Below are 20,262 nucleotides of genomic sequence, written 5' to 3' on the forward strand. Positions count from 1 at the left end.
TGGTGTGATTTGGAAATCCCATACCTTAACGAACTTCAATCTCGGAATTGTGCGTTCTCGTGCATGGAACCTGCTTCTCCACCTCTGACTGCCCCCGTGGACTCGAAGTTGTATTAAGCGCAACCTCCCGAGAGATCTTCAAGTTTTCCGAGGTGGATGTTTTCCATGCCGGCTTTCCAGATGCAAAGTAGTCATCAATTTGTTCAAGTGTCAATCTGGACGTCTCCGGCACAAAGAGGAAAACAAGAACCAAGACTGCAACGGTAATCCCGAAATAAAAGTAGCCCACATTAGTCCCCATATTTCCGTACTCTGGGTTGAGCATGTATGGTGTCCAAAAAGTGGCACCAAATGCAAATATTTCATAGCAAAAAGTCGTGTTTGCTTGGCCGTATGTTCTCAGTTGTAGACAGTGCATTTCTGCCGAAGCTAACCAGACACTTGGGCCGATGAAACCGCCAAATACGAAGGCCCAGATACAGACAAAAGCAACCACAACGTGTTTGGCTATTGGATTATCAGCTCCAAGTCCAGTGGCGACGGAAGAAAATATCAACATGCAGATGGCCATGAGACTATAGCCAACCAACATGGAAAATCTCCTTCCACCATATTCAAGGGGTATTGAGCCTATGCAAGCTCCGCCAAAAATGCAAAGGCCAACAATTACGTTGACAACATAAGGATTCTCCACGCCAACTCCACTAAGGAAGAGAGCTGCAAAGGGAGCCACAAATTGGATGCCGGTTATAGCAAGCGCAACTAATATTAGTCCAGAGACTGCCGTCCTTCGTAGATTGGCGCCATGGTATATTTCGATCCACGAGGTTGTTTTGCTAAGCGACCGCTCAAATTCAAGATGTCTTTGGATATCTTCCACTTGTACTGCGACTTCAGTGGAAAGCGCATTCAGACCTAAGAGCGTAGCAAAAGATGTTCGGGCTTCCTCTTCTTTCTTTTTTAGTAGTAACCAGCGTGGCGATTCAGGGAACAAATACATCCCAACAGCGAGAATGACACTAAGGGGAATTTGACAGATAATTGGTGTTTTCCACTGCCAGTCATTGTCTGGTGCTAAAGTTGCTGATCCAGCGCAAACAGCTGCGGCTGTCACATTCCCCATTGCTAACCCGATATTAAAAATCCCGAGCAAAAGCCCTCGTTTGTCTGCAGCAACACATTCGGCTCCATAGACGATGGCGGAGGCGAGGAGTTGTCCGATCCCAACACCATTGATGCATTTGCAGACCATATAGCTCACAAAACTTCCTGTGGTTCCTAGCATACCGGCAGCTCCTACAAGACAGAAGATGCAAGCCATCTGTATTGTTCTTCGGCGACCAAGTTTGGAGCCAACCAAGCCAGCTAAAACACTCCCAACAGCCATGAATAGCAAAGTGAGACTGATTAGCGACTGTTGAAGAGTGCTGAGCTCACAAGCTTCGATCGCATTGCCCGTATCAGGGTCATGCACTGACCGGCAATGACCAAATGCTTTTTGATATGAGGGCATGATCAATACAATCCCGGCATACCCGATGTCGAATTCAGCAATCCATGCAGCAAATGATACCCAGACAGAAAGAAAAAACATTTTCCTAGTGACTGCCTGGGTGCCAGTATTATGAGAAGAAAGTATAATAGGCGCATTTGTGCTCGATGTCGATTGCTCGGAAAGATCCGGGTTAAGAGACTGCATTTTGAGCCCTGGTGATGGAGGAAGAGGTTTGATTCTTCTTCAAGACCGAAAGGTTGATGGGCAATTCTCATCAAGGATACAGTGTATCTTTCACCGTGTTATGTGACAGAGCATACTGTGTCAAATTTGCTAAAGAAGGGTGTGGGATGAAAATGAAGCTTGTTTTAACTTCTGAGATGGTCGGCCCTAGGGTGGAGATGTGGACACCAAAAGGCTCATAAGAAAAACGCCGTGTGACAAATAAAGGCGAGATAAGCGATGGGTGAAGATCACAGCTGAAAACAATGCAGGAATGTGTGACTAGGTCGCATGCGAGCATTTTGAGCGGCAGCAGTCCACATTAACCAACAACATCTAAACTCCTAGGGAGAGGTATAAAACTTAGATAAACTCGCATGCTATTATCGGAATACTCTCATGAAAAATGAATCATTTTGATACTAGAGAAATAAATTCGTTGCGTCACGTTTGTTGACATAAATCGTGAGAACATTTCTCTGTCTTAATGAAATTTGTAATCTGCATTATTGTTATCAAGGGGGGGTAGATTATCCCTGGATTTAGGTCTCGACCGCGTCGTGGGATATTATTAGGCGCCCTGCAGCTACTATCAGTTTTGGGTTTGCTTTGGATTGTAGTTGCATTCGGACGGAACAGGGCATTGGTTGTATGCACTGGCAATAAGCAAACATATGCATGACTACTCACGCATGAGGGGAGTTACACATAGCAGAACAGCCAACCCTCTTTGATGCGAGAACAGCTCAATATTTAAATACTTCTTAGTATTACCCAGGCAGTAATCGCAATGGAAGGGAAAAATTAAAGAGCTCGAAACTAATCAAACATATGCTACCCTTAACGACCAACTTGGCGACAAGCAGTGATCCAAAGAAGCCTTCGAGGGGTATCACCAGGTTTTAAAGACATAATGATATATCTAAATAGTCATTTCATTTCATTGTCCTTCCAAAAAGTTAGTCTTCAATTATGAATTCAGCGGCACTGGTTCTTTTACGGAAAATCAGCCAGAAAATCTTTTCAACCATGCTCGCTACATGGACCTAGGAAACTCCAAAAGACCTTTCAATATATGAAACATGAGCTACCAACCTACTGGATTTTTGTTTTGGCGATAAAATACTTACGTCCATACCCCATGGCCTAACGACCGGCGGGACTGAACTGGGATAGCATTGTGGGACGGCCTGCCCCGGCCTCGATTCCCCGCATTTCCCCAATTAGCGGGACGGTTCCCTGTCCTCGACATCTTGAGCTATTATTTTAAACGATTGCATTTAAAAAGTCGAATCATTCTGGGGATCAACTGTGATTTGGATCATCAGCTATATTCCTATTCCACTCAAATACTCTGAAATGACATAGTTCACCTTCAAACCGCTGGAAACCTTCAGAAAACCTTCTCGACCAATAAATTTAAGATTCTTCGTTAAGACTTGAAATAATTTTCGAAGATCCATGAGTGGATTCCCACTTGCGAAATAATACTCGTGTGGGCTTAAAATGAATATAATTCCCGGTACAGAGTTGATGCGCGAGGTGGGGGAACATGATGCTACGCATTTGTCCCGAAATGGGGTTTTGTAAGTTTTTTCGTCCCTTCGTATTATTTCAAATGAAATTTAACTGGGAATAGATTGATTCCGCAGCCTTCCAGTAATCCGAGCGATCCTCTCAACTGGTCTAAACCCTGGAAATGTAAGACAGCATAATATGTGATAGACATGAAAACTAACATATTTATCATAATCTGGTTCAGATATCGTTATTACGACACAGTTCCTATTTCTGTTTGTCTCTGTTGAGTCTGCTCTTTCAATGGGTCCCATTTTCCCACTCTTTGCCGCCGAATTCCACCTTAACGACACGCAGCTGAACCTTTTGACCGGCGCATGCGTACTGGCCCTGGGATACTCCAATTTCCTTATTGTTCCTTGTTCCAATATCTTTGGTCGACGTCCCACTAGCCTCGTGTTCTGTGTGATGGGTATTGCATCCTGTATTTGGCAAGCTTTGGCCACATCTCACTCTAGCCTGCTAGCTGCTCGGGCTGTCAATGGAATAGCCACTGCAACAAGTGAGACTCTGCTGGTGCAGGTTGTTACTGATATGCTGTTTCTTCATGAACGTGGACTCTGGACAGGTGTTTATTTGTAAGAAGCAGCTTATGCCCCCATTTTTGGACCGAATAGCTGTTGATAAATATCGATAGCACAGGGTATTTTCTTGGATTGTTTATCGGCCCCGTGATATCCGGTAATATTGCTCAAAGGTGAGTGAGTCTCTCTGAGTGTATTCAATTTATTGACATACTCAATCATCTTCCTATTGCTTTTGTCACTAATGCAAACATCAAAGGTTTGGCTGGCGAAGCTTTTTCTGGCTATCGCTTGCTATGAGCAGCCTCAATCTTGTTACCCTCGTGTTCTTCTTTCCAGAAACTAAATTCCGCTCTGACAAGAGATTTAAAAGCCCGGAAAATGAGCCAAGGGATCTCAATCCGAAGCAAGGGCTCGAGCATTTGGAAGTCTTTGAGAATCGTCCCACAGTTGCTGGCCTGGGACGACCTTCCAAGTCTCAATTTATGTTATGGCAGCAACCGGCAAGTGACTGGAAGACATTTTTGCTACGTGATATTGTGTCTCCCTTCAGGGTCTTTCTCTTCCCTATCATATTCTGGGCGGGCCTGAATGTAGCCGGTCCAGCAAATCTCTTGCTATTCTGGAATCTTACAGAATCCTCTGTGCTCGGGTCTGAGCCTTACAATTTTGACACAGCAGCGGTGGGATATTCTAACTTTTCCTTCGCGGTCGGAGGGGTTATTGGATTAGCAACGGCTGGGCCCTTCTCCGACTGGGTCGCGATGAGAGCCACTGCGCGCAACGGCGGAATACGTGAAGCAGAAATGCGCCTTCCTGCTCTTGTTCCTTATTGCATAACAACGGTTATTGGGATTGTTATAGGTGGCTTAGGCTATCAGAGATCGTGGGACTGGCCTCTGATACTGGTCATAGGGTATGGTTTCAGCGGTCTTTGCGTCACAGCCGTTCCGACCATTGCGGTCGCTTATGCTGTTGATTGCTATAAACCTATTTCAGGTGAAATCATGGTTGTAGCCACAGTGATCAAGAATACTTGTGGATTCGCAATGAGCTACTGGGTTTCACCACTGGCCGCACGTAAAGGCTGGATCCCGCCCACAATGGTTGTGCTTGCCTTGACTGTGGGGCCTATTTTGTTGGGCATTCCCGTTTATTTCTTTGGCAAACATCTTCGAAGGTTCACTCAAAACTCGCCTGTACATTCATATATTGGATAAGACCAGGAATACCCAAGAAGAATGTTTTATTGATAAACTGGACTCGTTGCAAACTTGCTTGGATGGGTGTTGGTTTAGACAAGCAGTACAAGTCTAAAGAGAGAGTGTGTACGTGTGTGTGTGAGTATGCATTTTCTATTTTCGTATTATATGTTAGTAAATGAATAAGCTAGCTACATCACTAGTTTGAATCTTGTTGCTGCGAGTACAGACCCTAGAAGACGGTCCCGCAATTTCCATGCATCGTTGATTCTGTGGCGTGCGGGACCTGGGGAAAGATGTGGGGTTGCAGAAAGGTCCCGCCGGAGTTCGCTTCCGACCAGCCGGGCAGACACTAGTACCAGATCAGACCCCGGAGCAGAATGTACTCTGCAACTCTACATCAGATCAGAGGTCATCATGCCACATACAAGAAGTCGAATCAAGCGCGCGCGGATCTGTCCCTGGTGCTCTCTATCTTTCTCAAAGGAGGAACATCTTTCGAGGCACATTCGGTCGCACACCAAGGAAAAGCCCTTCTGCTGTTCTACCTGTGGGAAGTCTTTCAGTCGCCAGTTAGTGAGACCATAGATATGCGGTGACATTTTTTTTAACTATCCCAGTGATTCTCTTTTACGACACAATAAGGTGCATTCAACGGGAAACAAAGACAACCAAGCCCTCGAGTTGGATCTTTCCTCTATTGATGCATATACCAGAACCAACCAAATGCTCGAGGCTTCTCACTCAGTCTCTTTGGAGAATGATATCAACAGGATTCCATCATTACAAGCACAAGCAGCAACTCCAATCTCACTTTCCTCAAACCAGCATGACTCTGTACCCCTCGCTCAGGGTCGGCTTCCAGGGTGGCTGGAAAATATCATCCAGTCGCCAATGAATAACAGTGACCAGCATGGCTCCCAAGCGCCATTATTTACTTCGCTCGAAGGAATGTTTGACAGTAGCATGGATGAAACCTTGAATTTCAGTCAATACTCACAAATACCAACCTGGTTGGCGGATGAGCACTTTGATTTGAGTGCTCTGAACTCATCCGTCATGGCAAGTACTCTAGGAATCTTCTCTCCCGGCGACACAGCACATCAAAATGGCACGGATATAAATGTACAACCCCCAGCAGAGACATTAGAGCACAAAGAAGACGAAATTCGACAGTTGTGGTTCACGTATGTTGGAACACACAAGGCTGGAAATCTCACGCCCGACACTATCCATGATCAGGTGGAACTCGATGAGCAATACCGGCAGAGCTTGTCCCAAAGACTTCAACAACGCGTACCAACAGAACCTCTACCATCTACCGATTTTCTTGTGAGTATCAGATGTCCTGATGATCAAATTTGGATCTATTTTTACCTCCCACCTCCTTTCCCAAGTATTCGTTTTAATTAGTCTCTCAGAATCTTTGCATCCAATTGTTTTTTACACGATTTAATCCAGTGTTTCCTATTGTACATGCTCCCACATTTCAACCTTCTGCGAAAAGCTCCCTCTTGCTTTTGTCAATTTGTTCAATCGGGAGCTTGTTTGTCGGGTCCAATTATGCAGCAACTCAAGGCTCAATTATTTTTGAGAGGCTCAACAAAGCAATATTAGCATCGGTAGGTAAAAATTTCCCCGACATTCCCATCTATGGTAGGAAATAGGTAATTGGAGCATTTGTTGATTATGACTAGTGGGAAAAATATCTGTTGAGTGGAAGGGGGAGGCACTCGCAATGAGCCAGGCAGCTTTGATCGGACAGACATTTGCGATGCTTTCTGGGGTTTGTGCCACTCACTTCCTGCAGAGGTCATCCACTCACGTCTTGCCAGAAACCTAGAAATCTCCTCATTTTGCAGACATTTCACGGCACAATAGCCTCGGTGAGTTTTGCTTTTTGAATGACTCGCGCAAATTTTCCGACGCTTATACGCATGGCCAGTGGGCTCGATTTTATAAGATGTTTCAAGTTGGCCCATCAACGGGCTCAATGTCAGGTCTCCAGGCCCACAACGTTGAGAGACCATGGAGAGCCTGGGTCCAGGCTGAAGAGCAAATCCGGTAAGCGACCTTCTGCTGGCCATCAATATGTCCTTTGCTTGCTAAGTTGGTGATGTATCATGAAGACTAGCCGCTGGTCTTTTCATTCTTGACACTGAGATATCGGAATTGGTTTCGACACACCCGCTTCTCCAGCATGATGAATCATTGCTACCCATCACGACAAGCGATGAGCTCTGGGTAGCACCAAACGCCACACAATGGAAAAATATCATGACTCGGCAGTTAGCGGAGAGACAGGCAGAGATCGCCGTTGTGAAAGCTGTCGACACAACCACTAGTCCACCCGAAGTGGGACTGGGACTGCCGGGTGGATTCTACCGGTATACTCTTCTAGAAGGAATCAATGCCCGTATTACCGAGCGAAGGACATCCCAGGTCACCTGGGATCAGGAGATACACGTCAAATTCGAAAATGAATTACTCCAATTCTTCGACCAAAATCTCCTAGCCAAACTAGAAAAAAACCATGATGATCCGTTTTGTTTGGAAGTTTTGTGGCACGCGGCTTTCATCTCTCTTTTGGTGGATTTTGACCGTTTGGAGCTTACCATTGGGCGGGAGGGGCATGAGGGGTCTTTGCCACATCGCGACCACATTCATGAATGGGCTTCGTCTCCAAACGCCCGTCGTTGCGCCCTTCATGGGGCTATGATACTCCGCAAACTTCAAGGCATCCCACTTGGAATGGAACCGGCGATCCACGTGCCTCGGGCACTCTATCGAGCGGCGACCGTGTGGTATGCTTATTCCGAGTATGGGCTTGAAGACGATGCCAGCCTGCAATATCCCTCCTCCACATCCAGCCTGGAAATCCCCGAGTTTGCTCGGTTGAAGATCAACAGTCAAGCTTTGTTGTTTGAAGCTCATGGCTTTCGAAATTCAAAACCCAAGACGTCGGAGTCGAGCACGCTATGTGGGCTGGTGGACCTCTTGCACCGGATTGGCCACTGGGGCCTTTCCAGGAAGTTTGCGGAGCAGTTGAGTTTTCTATTAAAGGAGACCCCGAATTGACTTCGGAGTGTACGGAGTTAAAAACACCCCTGAAGTCTAGATGCCATCCCCTATTCTCATTGCGTGGCCATATTTCCCCTTGAAGGATAGTCTAACGGTCTCGATTCCGCCTTGTTTCCCTATTTTTCGTAAAACGCGCTAGACTATACGGGGCCTATGACATCGTGGGACAGACGGAAATGTAATTGCCTCTGTTTACACGGGACCCCGGTAAATCCTAGGCAGTTTTACGTTTCAGTTTGAATAAAATGGGCCGGGTGGTGAACAAGGGTTCGGTCTCGGGTTCGGCCATAGCCGATCGCACCATAAGGCTCGGGAAGCATTTCTAGCCTCCGCCTAGTTCGAGTCGAACTCGAAGTTCTTAAGCGACGACGCTGACTAAGGGCGTATCCAGGGTTCAGGGGGCTGTCATGGAGTATATTCTTCTCCACGCCTTCACCAGGTTTCTCAATCCCTTTGTCTTACTTTCATCCCCACTGTCCTGGCTGCCAAGAAAATCCAGACATTCGGGCTTTGTTGTGATTGCTGCAACTAAAAGCCACCGCCATGATTATCCCCGCGCGAATCCCAATCACCGGATTTGCTGCCAATTTCGGAGATTCAGCCGAGGACAGTGGAGCTACATCGCTCGTCAAGATACGCTAAGGTTAACGGCACAAACTAGTTTAATGCTCCTCTGGCTGGAGCATTTCCCTCGGTACTAAGATGCCGCATTTACTCGTGCAAAGGTCCTCTGGCTTCAGAGAGTGGTCCCTTGCCACGCTTGTTAGTCTCTCCACCTGGAGCCTAGGGCTGGCAAAGAGATTGTGATTGTCCTCTTGTGAGGCTCCCTTAGAGACTAGCCTCGTAGCGTCCCGTCATGTCGATCACTTTACCATTCGTCAGCCAGTCGATTTAGTGGTTTGTGCTCACTCGCTAAGTGCCGCCCTTGAAGTTTCGGGGAATCTTGATCCCCGGTGTCCGCTTTCCTAGGTTTTCGCCTTGCAGGTCGAAAATCTTAAAAGTCCTGTGTTCTCCACAAAAGCATTCTTCTATCATGTCTCATCCTCGCCGCTCGACAGGATGACTGACGAGGACCAAAGGGCCCTGGCGGTCCAAACGGTCGCGGCCGTGTTTATGCCAGTGGCTTGTGTGGCGGTAATACTGCGCTGCTATGTGCGTGGATTTTTGGTGAAAGGGTTTGGATGGGATGATGGGGCGATGGTATTCGCAATGGTATGTTTTCGGGGTCATTCACGTCATAGGATCATCTGTATCTGACATGATATTCAGTTGTTTTACATCATGTTCTCGGCGTGTATGATCGGCGGTACTCTATATGGCACTGGTCGGAAGTTTATCAATCTCACGGCACATCAGCGCGTGACAGCTATGGAGGTATGCATCGATGAGCAAAATTCAAGGCAATTTCATGATGGTACTAATGAAATTGGGATTAGTACTGGTGGCTTTGCGAAGTTGCATATTGTTTTGCATCTATTGGGTGCAAGATCTCCATTTGTGTATTCCTCATGAGAATCACGGTGAAGAGGAGTCATATCTGGACTCTCTATATTGTCATGATCCTTACAGTCCTTGCAGGGCTGGTGTTCTTTTTCCTGATGCTTCTGCAATGCAAGCCGCTCTCCTACTTCTGGTGGAGAACGGCAGAGGATCCTACGATTGAAGGATACTGTATCAACATCAACATCATCATTATCATGACATATGTTTACAGTGTTTTTGCTGCGGCTTGTGATTTTACCGTTGGAATTTTGCCGATTTTCCTTGTCCGAAAATTGCACATGAAGCGAGAGGCAAAGATGGCTGTCATAGGAATCCTGAGCATGGCCTGCATGTAAGTGACTCACCCTTTTGCCTCACATCGAAACATGTGCTGACATATTATCGCAGTGCTTCATCTGCGGTTATCATCCGCTTCCCTTTCGTATCAACATTTGGGGATCCTGATTTTCTCTGTATGTCGCCTCTCCACTTCTACTCCTAGGCATTGGCTTTAAACATTTGGAATTCTAACACAGCTTAGACGCCACCTACCAAATTGCTATTTGGTCGAACATCGAAGCTGGACTCGGTATCACCGCCGGCAGCCTTGCAACCCTCCGTCCCCTTCTCCGTCATTGGCTCGGCTCGCGAAACGATTCTCGTTACCCGTCTGGCTTCCCAGGGGAATCTTCCGCCCATCGAGCTAGACGAAGCAATTCCCGAGGCATGCCTCTTGGGTCATTAGAAGGGAGCGCGCGCGGAGGTCTGAGACCAGATAAACTGGCCGTAATGGTTACAAACATCGAAAGCCAGAGGGATACAGAAAACACTTGGGTGGGGCCTTCAAGCCCAAATAGCAGTGAAGAGAGGTTGACTGTGAACCAATCATCGCTGCCAACCCCCAAAAAATTCGAAGTGGGTGTTCATCAGACATTTGAAGTCACTCAAGCACCAGCAGAGGGGGATGACGCATACGGGTCTCACCCTATGGCGAGGGAACATGTATAATAGTAAATCTATAATAGTCCAATTGACGAACGATCATGTCCAGACAAATTAATCTCTTCACGGCTCTCTCAAATAAATACCCATCTGGGGCCATAGTAGATTCTTGCAATTGGATTCCTCATCAGTCTCACAAGAGGCACAGATATAAAAGCCAACTTATGTTCCGGCAAAACAAAATGGTATCAATGAAGTCAAAATAATGTACGTTGTAGGCCACGCCAGTTACACCGTCAAGCCGAAATAAAGGTTGTAATTTGTGAGAAAAAGCAGCCTGATCATTAAATCCAGGCTCTTACTCTCACTCAATAAATGAAGACCGATCGGAAATGCGAAAAATTTTTCCAAAAAATTGACCGACGCAGGGGTCGAACCTGCAATCTCTTGATTCGTAGTCAAGCGCCTTGCCATTGGGCCAGCCGGCCTTGATATCCGCTGATCCCTTAAAAGCACTATGACTCATCGGGACAAGGGTGGGGCAGATCCAATGGAATGCGCATTCTTTTGGCCTAGATAGCATCGAGGCTACATAGAAATCTGGTCTACAGTAAGGTAACTCATACCTCAGAGTACTTCTTTTCTTGTCGTGGTTAATTATGGCCCAAAATTTCATCACTTAAAGAGCTGCTGAATTGATTCTGTTTATCATCAGATTAACCGAGACTATTGAATCTGAGGAGACCCTGAAGTGAGCCAAGCAGTCAAGGTTGCGTGTGCCTCCTCAAACAACTGCTAGCAAGACCACCGCTGTCTGTTGTGCATAACTATTGATATAAGCCAGGCTGTGTCGCTAAAATATCCCATGATGAGCAAACTTGAAGGTAGATCGTTTGTGGCCCTTGATCGTATTCTTCATGCTCAAGAAAGTCTTTATGGTCATCTGCGACTACCACTCTATCGCATAAACAATCTCAATGGTTACAACGGCAAGAAAAGAAGACCAAACAAATGGATGGCACCCCAAACCACTTCCTATACCCCCCAAATCATGTATATTAACCATCCAGAGGACTGTGGCAGGTGAAAGAAGTAGTCACACTTTCCCGGTAGGCATGAATCAAGACGGTGATCGCAGAGTAAGCACCCAGCCCGGCAAGAGCCAATGCTCCTAAGAAGTATAGGATATTGAAAATACTGGCCATCATTCTCTTCGGCTTCTGGGAGACAAAACCACGTATAATGCGTCGTAGACCACCATCATGACGCACTGTAGCACCAGTATGGGGGTCAAATCCTTCACCGTCACCCAACGCGCCCTGTTTGATCCAGTAAATAGTTGCTAGCATGGGAGGGAAAGTGTAGGTGAACTGCAGGATACAGAAAGCTGCAACAACGGAGGTCAGGCCGGAAAAGTTTGGAATACCAGCCGCAAGGACAAATGCAATGGCCCAGTACACAGGTATAAGTCCCACCCATAGATATTTTCCAACTTTGTTCGTAAGAGGTGGTGCGCGGAAGATTTCAACAAAAATGTTGTTATAAATAACTATGGATGTTTCATTGTTAGCCAAAAAAGAGACAAAGGTTAAAATCGGGAACAGCCCACCTTTAACACCAATGTTGCCATACAAACCAGCAGCAATGATACCGGTAATCATGGCAAAAACATTACCAGCAGTTTGAATGCCGTACTGACTGATACCAAGATAAGTTGGGTTTATCGTGTACTGTCCTTGGTAGCCGTAGATGAAGAGACCATAAAACATATAGCAAACATAGATGAAAGCCTGGGCTGCCCACATGCCCGTGAGAAAGTCTTTAGGGCGCTTCATCTCAGCCATGAACTCCGGAAAAACCATGGAGCCACCGTATGCAAAGACTGCCTGCATAGCACCACTGATTGTTCCTGCAAAGTTTCCTGTATCAGGAAGGCCACCAGATGTCCTTACAGGCGGGTAAACACCATTGACCGGCATGACTGATGAGCCGTCGCCAATAGCAGCTCCAGCAGCCTGGGATGCACCCGCATAGTTGGGAGGTGAGTGGGCAGCGCCACCCATTGTAATAAACATGCAAAGGAGGTTGAGCCATACGGCAAGATTCGCGAGCCAGCCAAATTTCTGCAGGGTACGAACTTGCCCAAGGATAAATCCAACCAAAGCCCAAATCATGCAGCAAATGATGAAGCACAAATTGAACTTGGCTGCTTGAGACAAAGCTTCGCCGTTGGAAATGATAATCAGACCAACATTGAGAAGAAGCTGAATGCTTTGAAGAATGTTGAAAAGATACCGCATCCAAGGGCCATACAAGCGAAATCCCAGGTCTCCAAAGCTACGGAGAGGAAATTGGTATGAGTCGAGGCCGAGAAAGGTTTCCCAAAGGAGATATCCAGAATAGCCGGCAAGGGCGGCAAAAACCGTGTATAACGCGATACCGGGACTAAATAGCAGTTAGCGCCTACTTCTGTTACCGGATCAAGATGACAAGTATCTCACCCCCATCCCATAGTGGCGAAAGCGTATGGCAGACCAAATGGCCCCAGAATATCGGTGGTAATAAGGTAGAAAATAGCGCCTCGAGTGGCCGTACGAAGGGCACGAGAGGCATTTGTCCATTCTTCATCTGTGATATTCAGACGGGTCAAAGGGTCACTTGTGTTCATGGTAGCAGCATTCTTCGAGACATTTTTAGTGTCTTGGTGAACACCACCGCCACTCTTGGAAGGCCAGAGTACAGACAAGATACCCGTCTCACGATCTCCAAAGCGATCTTCTTCCGCTCGTGTTTGCTGGGCGTAGTAATAATACTCTTCAAAAGTCACGTTCGGGTCGTGTAATCTACGATGCTGAGGTCGTATAGTAGTGCTCGTGCCGACATCAAGCTTTTCACGCTCATTCTCATGAAGACGAGGGTCACCCCTGTCTCCCACCAGACTACCAAGCTGAGACATAGATTCGGATTGGCGAGGAAAGAAAATTCCAGCGTTCAAAAAAGACCGAGACAGAATAAGAGAACAGGAAAAGAAAGCTAGCGCGACAACCAGGGGGGAGAACACAATCTGGGAAAATGCTCCCTGTTATTTAAAGCAAGTGCTCAAGTGGACCGGTCTGTCAATGAGAAGGAAGTCAAAGCTCCGCGAAGATTAGCGGAATTTCCAAACACGAGAGTAAAAATAGCGGCGCCACTAGAAAGCCGATGAAGTTGCAAGGGTAAGCCTATCTTTCATGGTTAATTGGAACAATAGTTATACGTGATGATCATGTTGGTGTGTTAGTTTGTTTAGGCCTAGTGACCTACGTATATTGCTCATGAGATGGAAAAAGGCTCTTTCTCCCCGAGCCAAGCACGATTATACGGTTTCAAGAGATGTTTCTTGCAAAGCTATTCGAACCTCTGTTTGGCACGGGGCTATTCGGTTAAGCCCAATGATACAAGCCTTTCAAATTGGCTTGGCCAATTTCATACCCATCTATAGAAGCCTTGTCATTGGCTGGGGCTGCAGCAGGGATGCGGAGTATGTTGCATTCATTTTGAAAGGCGCGGCGCCACAACTACTGACCCAGTCGTTAACTTTATGATAGTCTCCAAGAAGTAGCCAACAAGGGCCATTAAAGCTTATCACTGCGCCGCACAAGAAAAGTGTCCGCAGAAAGTGGGCCCGCGATGGCCTGCGCGCGCGGCAGGGTCCAAAAGACCCTGTGCGTTATCTCGCAAATTATTGCCCCATCTTACAGGGTGACCTAGAATAACCGGGACGGATAAACCATAATGATGATTGAAGCCAATGGTGGCACTGAGAGAATGAGTGACCCGAACAAATTATTTAAAATTATTTGAAGAAAGAGTGAGACTTAAAAATGATTCAGAAATCCAGGATACAACTCCGGGTGTGATCATCCTGGTTTTGAGAAGTGGCATTCCGCCACACTAAGCTCTCTATAGAAGCATTGACATGAAGTTTCAAACTAAGATATTTATATTCGGTCGCTACAGAAAATAGGAGTCAATTGATTCAGGTGATATAATAGTTGGTGTTCATTTTCTATATCGCAAAGTCTGAAAGGTAGTGAATTCCCTGGCCCTTCTCCCAAACTTGACATATAAGGGCAATCCTACCAATCATAATGCAGTAATAATAGTAGCGAATCAAAGCTTTCAAGCATCCGAGGTCTAATCATCAGTGACCTAGGTACCTATTACCTAATATGAATCATTCGAAGGTCCGAGCGATTGATTCCTCTCTCATAGTCATTTAAGAAATGCGGGCATTAATTCGTGAAAGTGGTGGTTTATTTTGGCTACTACCTATAGACTTATAGAAGAACCTATATAGCACAGATAACTTGGAAAGTAAAATCTTGCCTTTGCTCTTTTCTTGGACTTGTCCAGTTATAAGTCATTGTCTTTATATTCTTTCCCACAAAATCAGAGGATCAGAAGACAGTCCTAATTAGCAGTGTTAAGCATCATTTTCAGTAATGTAACCACATAGAAGTAGTATGTTGGAATGAAGACTCTAGGAAACGCAGTTGGTTGAGAAGCTAGGTTATGGGAAGAGAGTGAATAAATATCTAATATGAGAGGGCTAGCCCTCGGGGAAGGGGGGGATGGGGGGAGACGAGGTGGCCAGCTAAGTGAGGATATTTCTTTCTACATCAAATAGTTTGGTGTTGTATCACCTCCACTATAGTTATAACGCGACAAACAAACATAAAACAAAAGCACTTAGTTCAAAGATTGGAGCCACAGTTACAAGTCCAAATCGTGTGTACCCCCAACAATGTTGTGTAACATGCGCAAAGACCTATCAATTTACATCTAATTTGATAAGAACAACTTTCTAGTTTTCCTTGACATCCAGTCACTGTGAATTCAGTAACGTATAATCTTTCACGCCTAAGGGTCAAAATTGAAAGAGATGGACAAGGCCCAGAAATTCGTATCGCTTGGCCGCTCTAATTAACTACCTGTTACCGAAGTCAGATACCTGTATGTACAAAAGTAAAATTGTGATTTCTTTTTTTCGATGACGGGCATGTATTTTCCGTGTTTAGTAATTTCTTTTTATATTTCCTTTTTCTCTGTTTTCTTTTCTCTTCTAAAATATGTGAGCATACGGGTAGGTAAGGACTCCCTGTTAATAATGAAAGATTGTCCTAGTGATCTGACTATAGTCTATAGACAAAACACGTGTGATATTATTTTCAAAAGAGACTTCGCTTGTGAGACCATTGAATGTTGATCGAATTCCTTATATTAAATGTGGCCTCCCACTCTGATTATATCCATTTCCATAGGTGATTCCCTCGGTCGGCAATTCAGGGCCGGGCCTTAATTCAGCATGACGTCTCAGCTATCTCGAGAGCCGTATTTTCTAAAATTCAGATCATCGGAGGGATTTGTGATCTTGACTGTTTCTGTAGCCCTCTTTGCTGTATGGAGCCCTATCCAATTTTGTGAATCTCCATGGAAAGCTCTGAGATCTGACTTGACATAACAGGATGTTTTACTATATACTTTGGTATGAGAGAGAAGAGATGAAACAGTTTTCTTCTCGGGCACTTGCACTTGTCTCTTCTAGAAGGTGAAGATAACTTACGAAGCGACTAGATTCTACCTATCATCCCAAAAGCAATTGTTGAAAGAGCTGGAGTGTCCCCAAAAGACGGTAATTATTTTCGAGTCAAGAGAAATTTATAGGGTTATGAGTCGAGTGCTAATTGGCTGTTATTTCCAGTTCAAAAATGGATATCGATTCTCCTCGCGGTATACGGAGTAACTGTACTCATCACGTCCCGTACGTAGGATCCTTATATTGGCCTCTCAACCCAGAGATATCAGAATCGCTCTCTAACATTCGTCACAGCTCTTTTTGGATATTTTTCAGATCGCTTCAAATCTCGTAAAGGCCCGTTCACGGTTGGCTTGCTTGCCCTGGCAATATCAACATGTTTCTTCATGTTTGCCCACTCTCCTCTCACATTCGTCATCGCAAGGGGGCTTCAGGGGGTTTCAGCTGCTGCGACAATGGTCGTCGGATTCTCTCTACTTGTCGATACCGTGAGTGAGGATCGAATTGGAGGAGCCTTGGGCTACGTGGTCATGACCATGACAGTAGCACCACTCGTTGGGCCTACAATTGGTGGATTCACGTAAGTGAATTAATTTCTCTTCAATGCCCAAACCTTCACTAAGACTGGCGATAGATATGAAAAATTGGGATTTTATGGCGCATTTTCTGTGCCAATAGTGCTGATTGTTTTAGACTTTATTTTTCGAATACTGATAATAGAGAAGTCAGGTAATGTAGACTTCATCGACAGTAACCTTACGATAAGGCACTAATTACTACCAGCTGCGACCAAGTGGGAGAAAAGCCACGCGAAGAACCCGTCAGAGGACAATAGTCCCTCTTCAGGAACACAGAATGACTTACAGGCGTCATTCACTTCAGATGTGCCTCAGCAGACTGACGAACGCTCTGCTTTACTACCTCGTCCTGGAATCTCTGGCCCAGCCGGCAAAGCCCGCGGTCGAAATTTCATTCAAATTCTGGGTATAGGACGACTTCAATTGGCACTTTTAGCTACCATTTTAGTGGCATCGGTGCTTGGGGCATTAGAAGCGGCAAGTCGATCCAATTCTTGATTATTCTTTGATGTAGCACTACAGAACTTGACACTAACCTTAAAAATAGACCCTTCCACTATTCGTAATGGAACGATTCCATTGGTCTTCTAGTGGGGCGGGCCTGATATTCCTGCCTCTGACTCTTCCAAATATTCTGGCAGTCTTCATCGGACAGCTCGCCGACAGATTTGGTACTCGCATTATGGGCCCAGTAGTCTGTTCCTTGGCAACGGTGGCAACGATAAGCCTTCGCTTTACACAAGATGACAATACCAAGAGTCATGTTGTGCTTAGTTTGCTACTTGTGATTGTCGGCTTTATGTTCATAGTTGTGGATCTCGGGGCAATGACCGAAATATCGACCGCGACTGGTCCAACTGATGATGAGGAGGGATCCATTTCACAGGGATATGCACTTTATACAATGTCATTTGCTGGTGGACAACTAATTGGGCCACTTGTTGGAGGATTTGTCAAAGCCCACGCAGGTTGGAGCGTAATGACACTGGTTTTGGGCGCAATGTGTGGAGCGTGTGCGATTTTGACTAGATTTTTTGGAGCGCAACCCTCCAACTCTGAATCAATGGAGGGTGACGATGAGTAATAGCCATGTATTGGATTTATAACTTTTCTCAACTATGGGTAGGTGAGCCCGACGGCTTGGAGTGTGGCGGCCTTGTGGGAGATGGTAAATAATAACCCGAAAGTTAGATAATCTGCAAATTGTAAATCAATATATGTTCATTTCAGTATTTTCATATTTCCATGAAATAATTAACATTATTATTGTGTTCTTATGTAGAGCATTAGTGAGCATTAGCTGAGATTTCCCGCAATGGGGTAGAAATAAAGCGTGCGTATCTGTCGGTGGAGCAGTCCAGAATTATGTTACTAAAGTGGTCACGATACTGATGGTCTGGATTGTGAAGATGAGAATCAAACTCTGTTTGTTCTGCTATATAAAAAGAGCAGTAATAAAATATAATAAAGAAAATTGGAATAAGAAAAATCGTCAATCGGATAGAAAAACGGAGATGGCATTATATGCGCAGAAAAGCATTATTTCCCTTCAAACTCATTTTTACTCATTCAATAGCAGAGGACACATCACCATGGGATGGGGGGTTTTGCGGGTCCCATTTGAATTTGAAGTCCTCTCCAAGTTCCTTGCGAACAGCAGCTTGGACCGCATCCAAAACATGATCGAAGACACCAAAGTTGGCGGGGTTGTTGGGATCATTTCCTTTGCCTTGGAAGACACCTGTTCGAACAAGGCAAGTGTTCCAGCCGTAAAGATTTCCACCGATGATATCGGACTGCGGGTTGTCACCAATCATGTAGATGTTCTTCGGCAGACGCTTCTCTCCATGAATCTCTTCCATCCAGCTCTTGATCACTTCATCAGCACAGATATAAGTGGCACGCTCGGGCTTTCCGTAAACAATACGCTCGAGATCAAGGCCAGTAAGCGCCTTGTACTGTGCCTCCAAGGAGACACGGAAGGCGCCGAGGTGGAGACGTGGAGGACCCTTGTGCTCAGTCGGGCAAAGAAGGTCGCCTTGTGAGAAATAAATCGGAATGTGACCGGCGACTGCATCCCTTTGGGCCGGGTCTTTAGCGCGGGTAAGGAGCCTGCCGTTGGCACTGAGCAAAAGATCAAGAATAATCTGAAACTCGGTCGACTGATCATGTGACTCGGCAAAGCATAGAATAGCATCAAACTTGAAATTGGCAAAGTCGCGAGGTTTGGCCTGAAGACGCTCTTCCTCGCTAAACTTGCGACAAGGCGAGATGGTGGGGTCCCACGCTAAAATATCCTTGGGGTGAACCACGTTCTTGAAGCCGTAGTTCTCTGCCACCTGACGAATGTTGTAACCCTCACCACCGCAGACCAAAACGTTCTCGTAATACTCCGCCAGAGCCTGCATGGGAGTGTGAGACTGAATAAATTGGTCGGTGGAGATAGGATGGCCTAGAACTTCAGAAAGCTGCGCACATCGAGCCTCCTCGGTCTTGCCACCGCCGTTGGTGAGAAGAATGTAGGTGAATTGGATGCCTGAGATATTGGAGTCAATAACTGTTCAGGGATAAATGATCAATGAGACAAGTACCTAGCTCGTTGTCTCCATTTAGCATCCGCAGTGCGGTCTTCGCTTCTTCAATAGCTTCATTTCCATGAGCCAAGACACCGTCGATGTCGAATGCAAATGCCATGTTTTTCACAGCAGCAACCTTTTCTTTGGCTTTCTCTTGAACCTCGGTGGCTAGGATATCTCGCACATCGTCGGTGCGTCGCTCTACGGTCGACAACCGTGATTTGCGAGGGGATCGCGGGATGGGCAGTGAGACGCCAAACGAGTTGCGAGAGCCGCGGCGGTCTCTCATGGATGGCGATAGACTCAGACGCTGCATGTGAACATCGCTAATAGCACTGCGGGTGGCAGGAATCTCAATAGTATGACTCTGGGCACTTTCCGAAGGAATCGGGAGGCCTGCCGTCTGGTCGCGTGGGGAGCCAACAGCCTGGGTATCGCTGGGCCCAGGAGCGTCGGCGGGAGCGCCCTCAACGCCAAAATCAGCATCAGCGAAGAAAGGCATGATGGATGAGTTGTGTGGGAGAAGTAGAATATCAAGCCGTGAACCCGGGATATCGATGGAGGACCAAAGGGTGAGGTCGTCGATGATGGAGACCCAGGAAAAAAGGTGTCTCACTGTGGCCGAGAGTTGCGGAAGAAGACATTATGACATCGTTACATATATTTAAGAAAAGAGAGGATCGTAGATCGGTTCCCTCAAGGAGAAGTTCCGGCTCTGGAACCCGAGTGGGCGCGCTGGACCCATAATCCTGCAACTCTACCTAACCATCTACGTATTATCCCATGTTATACTTCTCGCCGGTCGATCAGCAACGAGACGTTGGTGCAGACACGAGCAACAGAAGCTTCAAATTGGCTAGACGTTCTTCGAGCATGAAGAAACACCTTTCGTTTCTCGTTTTGGGAAGTAAGAGAATGAATTGTGTCGACGGTGATGTAGGCAACTCAGGACGGCCGTTTGCGGAACGCAGGGTGCCGTTATCCACAATTCGCTTCAGCAGCCA

General features: G+C 46.1%; 7 protein-coding genes across 7 annotated transcripts; 4 read left to right on the forward strand and 3 right to left on the reverse strand.

The window, feature by feature from the left end:
• Positions 1 to 25: 25 nt before the first annotated feature.
• Positions 26 to 1,699, reverse strand: N7462_003842 (mfs monosaccharide transporter protein; the record flags this gene model as incomplete). The annotated part of the gene is made up of 1 exon (XM_057075568.1): positions 26 to 1,699. One exon carries the CDS (start codon positions 1,697 to 1,699, stop codon positions 26 to 28), a length of 1,674 nt encoding a protein of 557 aa, XP_056935073.1.
• Positions 1,700 to 4,115: 2,416 nt separating this feature from the next.
• On the forward strand, positions 4,116 to 5,039 carry N7462_003843 (Major facilitator superfamily domain general substrate transporter; the record flags this gene model as incomplete). Its single annotated transcript, XM_057075569.1, has 1 exon — positions 4,116 to 5,039. One exon carries the CDS (start codon positions 4,116 to 4,118, stop codon positions 5,037 to 5,039), a length of 924 nt encoding a protein of 307 aa, XP_056935074.1.
• Positions 5,040 to 5,401: 362 nt separating this feature from the next.
• N7462_003844 (uncharacterized protein) lies at positions 5,402 to 8,099 on the forward strand (the record flags this gene model as incomplete). The annotated part of the gene is made up of 5 exons (XM_057075570.1): positions 5,402 to 5,571; positions 5,642 to 6,208; positions 6,264 to 6,353; positions 6,903 to 7,085; positions 7,151 to 8,099. The coding sequence occupies 5 exons, from the start codon at positions 5,402 to 5,404 to the stop codon at positions 8,097 to 8,099; spliced, it is 1,959 nt and encodes a 652-aa protein (XP_056935075.1).
• Positions 8,100 to 9,161: 1,062 nt separating this feature from the next.
• On the forward strand, positions 9,162 to 10,592 carry N7462_003845 (putative integral membrane protein; the record flags this gene model as incomplete). The annotated part of the gene is made up of 5 exons (XM_057075571.1): positions 9,162 to 9,314; positions 9,372 to 9,476; positions 9,539 to 9,936; positions 9,993 to 10,057; positions 10,126 to 10,592. The coding sequence occupies 5 exons, from the start codon at positions 9,162 to 9,164 to the stop codon at positions 10,590 to 10,592; spliced, it is 1,188 nt and encodes a 395-aa protein (XP_056935076.1).
• A 992-nt stretch (positions 10,593 to 11,584) lies between these two features.
• Positions 11,585 to 13,482, reverse strand: N7462_003846 (putative amino acid transporter; the record flags this gene model as incomplete). Its single annotated transcript, XM_057075572.1, has 2 exons — positions 11,585 to 12,971; positions 13,028 to 13,482. 2 exons carry the CDS (start codon positions 13,480 to 13,482, stop codon positions 11,585 to 11,587), a joined length of 1,842 nt encoding a protein of 613 aa, XP_056935077.1.
• Positions 13,483 to 17,247: 3,765 nt separating this feature from the next.
• On the forward strand, positions 17,248 to 17,766 carry N7462_003847 (uncharacterized protein; the record flags this gene model as incomplete). Its single annotated transcript, XM_057075573.1, has 1 exon — positions 17,248 to 17,766. The coding sequence occupies one exon, from the start codon at positions 17,248 to 17,250 to the stop codon at positions 17,764 to 17,766; it is 519 nt and encodes a 172-aa protein (XP_056935078.1).
• A 481-nt stretch (positions 17,767 to 18,247) lies between these two features.
• On the reverse strand, positions 18,248 to 19,760 carry N7462_003848 (uncharacterized protein; the record flags this gene model as incomplete). Its single annotated transcript, XM_057075574.1, has 2 exons — positions 18,248 to 19,218; positions 19,274 to 19,760. The coding sequence occupies 2 exons, from the start codon at positions 19,758 to 19,760 to the stop codon at positions 18,248 to 18,250; spliced, it is 1,458 nt and encodes a 485-aa protein (XP_056935079.1).
• Between the last annotated feature and the right edge of the window lie 502 nt (positions 19,761 to 20,262).

Source organism: Penicillium macrosclerotiorum (assembly GCF_028827735.1).
Source record: "Penicillium macrosclerotiorum strain IBT 26536 chromosome Unknown utg000003l_segment0_segment0, whole genome shotgun sequence".
NCBI lineage: Eukaryota > Fungi > Ascomycota > Eurotiomycetes > Eurotiales > Aspergillaceae > Penicillium > Penicillium macrosclerotiorum.